Here is a 5,322-nt window from a genome sequence, read left to right as displayed (position 1 = left end):
TAAGTAAGAAGCCCTGGATTATTTTGAACAAAAATATTAGAGAGGAGAAAAGGTTTAGAACAATTACCTCACATATGTTGTACAATGGTTTTTTAAATGTTGTACAATGGATTTTAAGAATTTCTGAAATTTAAAGCATGTAATGAAAATTGAATAACATTAATGTTAGAGTGAACCAGAAATATTATTTGTCCAGTAAGTCTCTGTGGAACAGGAATAGAACTCTCTAAAGTATGTGACGACTGTGACCTAAATTTGTTATGTATCAAGAAAAGATAACAACTCTTACGGAGACATAGTGAGGACAGCTTTGAGATATGTAAGCACAAGTTCAGACAACTCAGGGAGGGATGTTTAAGAAGAGAAGATGATGCTGTAAAGAATGGGGACAATCATAGGCAATATCACCCACTTTCTATTTTATTCCAAGGAAACAGCCTCCACAAATGACCCTGAGGAACCACAGCACCATTACCGAGTTTGTCCTCACGGGGCTGTCAGACGACCCCCGCATCGAGGCTCTGCTCTTCGTGCTCTTCCTGGTGATTTACCTCCTGACCATGATGGGGAACCTGACGATGCTGCTGGTGATCAGGGCTGACTCCCACCTCCACACGCCCATGTACTTCTTCTTGAGTAATCTATCATTTGTGGACCTCTGCTTCTCTTGTGTCACTCTGCCCAAGCTCCTCAAGGACCTCCTGTCTGAGAAGAAAACCATCTCTCTCGAGGGCTGTCTGGCTCAAGTCTTCTTTGTGTTTTTCTCTTCAGGAACTGAAGCCTGTCTGCTCTCAGTGATGGCCTATGACCGCTATGCTGCCATCTGCCACCCCCTCCACTATGGCCAGGTGATGAGCAACCGGCTCTGTGTGAGGCTGGTGTTGATCTCATGGGGCCTGGCCTCTCTCAATGCATTTGTCATTGTGCTCCTGGCTATTAGCCTGGATTTCTGTGATGCCCAAACCATCCACCATTACACCTGTGAGCTGCCTGCCCTTTTTCCCCTGTCTTGTTCTGATATCTCTATTGTTACCAATATCCTACTCTGCTCCAGCCTATTGCATGGGCTTGGAACCTTCATCCCAATCTTCTTCTCTTATGCCCGTATTATCTCCACCATACTGAGCATCAGGTCCACCACAGGCAGAAGCAAGGCCTTCTCCACCTGCTCATCCCACCTCATCGCAGTGATCCTGTTCTTTGGCTCCGGGTTTCTTTGTTATCTCATGCCTCCCTCTGGCTCCTCTTTGGATTTGCTCCTCTCCGTACAGTACAGTGGAGTCACGCCCATGCTGAACCCCCTCATCTACAGCCTAAAGAACAAGGAGGTGAAGGCAGCTATGAAGAGGACTTTGGGGAAATACCTATAATGTTCAGGTAGTGAACAGAGACAACTCTAAGAAAAATCAAAGAGATTGTATTCCATTGCATTTGCTCTTTTGCCCTCATCTCCTCTAATCACATGATGTCAGTAATTCTGAAGAAAGATTCCAGAGCTCACCTGAACACCTAATCCTGTTAGTCCAAGGAAGTGGCTCTTGATTTTGGTTCCCTATTTGGAAAGTCTATGCTGTTGGTTGATTGTTTTGGGGTGAAATGTCCTATAGATATCAATTAGGTCTAGCTGGTCCATTGTGTCATTCAAGGTTTGTGTTTCCTTGTTAATTTTCTGTTTAGTTGATCTATCCATAGTTGTGAGTGGGGTATTAAAGTCTCCCACTATTATTGTGTTACTATTAATTTCCTCTTTCATACTCGTTAGCATTTGCCGTACATATTGCGGTGCTCCTATGTTGGGTGCATATATATTTATAATTGTTATATCTTCTTCTTGCATTAATCCTTTGATCATTATGTAGTGTCCTTCTTTGTCTCTTTTCACATCCTTTATTTGAAAGTCTATTTTATCTGATATGAGTATTGTGACTCCTGCTTTCTTTTGGTCTCTGTTTGCGTGAAATATTTTTTTCCAGCCCTTCACTTTTAGTCTGTATGTGTCTCTTGCTTTGAGGTGGGTCTCTTGTAGACAGCATATATAGGGGTCTTGTTTTTGTATCCATTCAGCCAATCTTTGTCTTTTGGTTGGGGCATTCAACCCATTTACATTTAAGGTAATTATTGATAGGTGTGGTCCCTTTGCCATTTACTTTGTTGTTTTGGGTTCACGTTTATACAACCTTTCTGCATTTCCTATCTAGAGAAGATCCTTTAGCATTTGTTGAAGAGCTGGTTTGGTGGTGCTGAATTCTCTCAGCTTTTGCTTGTCTGTAAAGCTTTTGAATTCTCCTTCATATCTGAATGAGATCCTTGCTGGATACAGTAATCTAGGTTGTAGGCCATTCTCTTTCATTACTTTCAGTACGTCCTGCCATTCCCTTCTGGCCTGGAGGGTTTCTATTGATAGATCAGCTGTTATCCTTATGGGAATCCCTTTGTGTGTTATTTGTTGTTTCTCCCTTGCTGCTTTTAATATTTGTTCTTTGTGTTTGATCTTTGTTAATTTGATTAATATGTGTCTTGGGGTGTTTCGCCTTGTGTTTATCCTGTTTGGGACTCTCTGGGCTTCTTGGACTTGGGTGGCTATTTCCTTCCCCATTTTAGGGAAGTTTTCAGCTATTATCTCCTCGAGTATTTTCTCATGGCCTTTCTTTTTGTCTTCTTCTTCTGGGATTCCTATGATTCGAATGTTGGGGCATTTCACAGTGTCCCAGAGGTCCCTGAGGTTGTCCTCATTTCTTTTGATCCTTTTTTCTTTTTTCCTCTCTGCTTCATTTATTTCCACCATTTTATCTTCTACCTCACTTATCCTATCTTCTGCCTCCGTTATTCTACTCTTGGTTCCCTCCAGAGTGTTTCTGATCTCATTCATTGCATTATTCATTTTTAATTGACTCTTTTTTATTTCTTCTAGGTCTTTATTAAACATTTCTTCCATCTTTTCAATCTTTGTCTCCAGGCTATTTATCTGTAACTCCATTTTGTTTTCAAGATTTTGGATCATTTTTATTATCATTATTCTAAATTCTTTTTCAGGTAGATTCCCTATCTCCTCCTCTTTTGTTTGACTTGGTGGGCATTTTTCATGTTCCTTTACCTGTTGGGTATTTCTCTGCCTTTTCATCTTGTTTAGATTGCTGTGTCTGGAGTGGGCTTTTTGTATTCTGGAGGTCTGTGGTTCCTTTTTATTGTGGAGGTTTTTCCCAGTGGGTGGGGTTAGACGATTGGCTTGTCAATGTTTCCTGGTTAGGAAAGTTTGCGTCGGTGTTCTGGTGCGTGGAACTTGATTTCTTCTCTCTGGAGAGCAATGGAGTGCTCAGTAATGAGTTTTGAGATGGGTCTATGTGTTAGGTATCACCTTGGGCAGCCTGTATGTTGACGTTTAGGGCTATGTTCCTGTGTTGCTGGAGAATTTGCGTGGTATGTCTTGCTCTAAAACTTATTGGCTCCTGGGTGGTGGTTGGTTTCAGTGTAGGTATGGAGGCTTTTGGACAGTCACTTATTACTTAAAGTTCCATGTAGTCAGGAGTTTTCTGATGTTCTCAGGTTTTGGGCTTAAGTCTCCTGCCTCTGGATTTCAGTTTTATTCTTCCTGTAGTCTCAGGACTTCTCCAACTACACAGCACTGACAATAAAACTTCTAGGTTAATGGCGAAAAGATTCTCCCCCGTTAGGGACACCCAGAGAGGTTCACAGAGTTACATGAAGAAGAGGAGAGGGAGGAGGGAGATAGTGTTGAGCAGGAGGAGAAAAAGGGGGACTCAAGAGGAGAGAGACAGATCTACGCAGTTGTCTGTTCCCAGAATGTTCTCCGTAGCCCAGACACCCACCAAGATTCACAGAATTGGATTGGGAAGAAAAGGGGAAAGGAGGAAATAGAGGTGTTCTGAGGTAGAAAACAGAGAGTCAAGATTGGGAGAAAATAATCAACACACTCCTGAATAAAAATGGGAACTGAATATTGGATTCTTAAATGTTCACAATTTATATCATATATTGAAAAACAAAAATTAAAAATCTAGAGTAGAGATTAGACTCTTAAAAATACTATATTAAAAACAAAAACAAAAACACACACAAAAAAATTTTTTTAAATATATATGAAGTTCAGTTTAAAAAATAGGGCTTCTCTCTTTTTTTTTTTGGTAAGGTTATAGTGTATTGAAAATGAAAATTAAGGAGTAGTAGAGGAGTACTAGAGGACTTTAAAAGAAATAAGAGAAAAAGAAAAATAGAAAATAGAAGAGAAAAAGGAGAAAAAAAGAAAAAAAAAGATTTTTCCCTAATTAAAAAAAAATCATAAAAATCTATGAAAATGAAAGTTAAGGAGTGATGGGGGAGTAATAGGGAATTTTAAAGGAAAATAAAAGAGAAAAAAAAATAAATAAAAAAGAAAAAATTAAAAAAAAATTTTTTTTCTTATTAAAAAAAAAAAAAAGTAGAAATATATCTAGGAATTTCTCTGGAGCTGTTGAGGTCAGTGTCAGTTCGGCTCAGTTTCAGATATCTCCTCGTTCCAGCTTACACTTAGGGATTTTAATCTGTTGCACCGGTCCCTTCTGAAGCGGTTCCCTTTGTTTATTTGGCTTCTGTTTGCCGGTTTCTTCAGAGCCTCATTTCCGCCCTGACACAGGCGGGCGGAGGTGGACTCTTATTCAGGTAGCTAGTTCTGTCGCGCTGCTGGGAGGGGCTGACACTGCGGGGATGGGCTGGCGCTGCCGGGAGAGGCTGGCGCTGGTTTCTCGGTCTGCGCTGCTCAGGATCCCGGCCGCTCCACATGGAGCGCGCCGCGCGCAGCTCCAGCCCTCGGGTGCTCCACAAAAGCGCGGAACAAAAGGCTGCGTCCGCTCTTGTGCCTTCCCCATCAGAGCGGTCCAGGCAGCCAGGAGCTTGACAGGCGCACTCTCCCCAGGTGCGGCGTGCCCACTCCCTCCCCCGGTCCCAATCTGCTTCGGCGCCAGTCGGGTGCATGCACCTTCTGCCCTCCGCGTCCCCAGCCCCAGTCCCCGCCCGCGTCGGTCGGGTGCCTGCGCCCTGTGTCTCGCCGCGACCTGCTCCCGCCTCCGGCGGGTCTGGGCCGGTCCGCAGTCTGCGAGCTCTTCTCTGGTCTTTCTCGGTCCCTTTATTCTGCGAACGGCTGGCAGCGTGTTCGGGCGGATTAATTTTCTCTCTCTTCCCTGCTCTCCCACAGTTCAAGTTGGCAACTCACAAAAGCTCCCTCCGATTGTCCTCAGGGCACTCAGGCCCGGACCCTGCCCCAAACAATGCCGCCGGCTCCTCTCCGTGCCGCCCCCACTTGCTGGTGGCAGATGCGGGTGTCTGGGG

At 43.4% G+C, this 5,322-nt stretch overlaps 1 protein-coding gene across 1 annotated transcript; it reads left to right on the top strand.

The window, feature by feature from the left end:
- The first annotated feature begins 446 nt into the window (after positions 1 to 446).
- On the top strand, positions 447 to 1,370 carry LOC122678077 (olfactory receptor 8S1-like). Its single transcript, XM_043878529.1, has one exon. The coding sequence runs from the start codon at positions 447 to 449 to the stop codon at positions 1,368 to 1,370; it is 924 nt and encodes a 307-aa protein (XP_043734464.1).
- Positions 1,371 to 5,322: the final 3,952 nt, after the last annotated feature.

The sequence above is a fragment of the Cervus elaphus genome, chromosome 3 (assembly GCF_910594005.1).
Source record: "Cervus elaphus chromosome 3, mCerEla1.1, whole genome shotgun sequence".
Classification (NCBI taxonomy): domain Eukaryota; kingdom Metazoa; phylum Chordata; class Mammalia; order Artiodactyla; family Cervidae; genus Cervus; species Cervus elaphus.
This window is presented reverse-complemented; position numbering and strand designations above follow the sequence as displayed.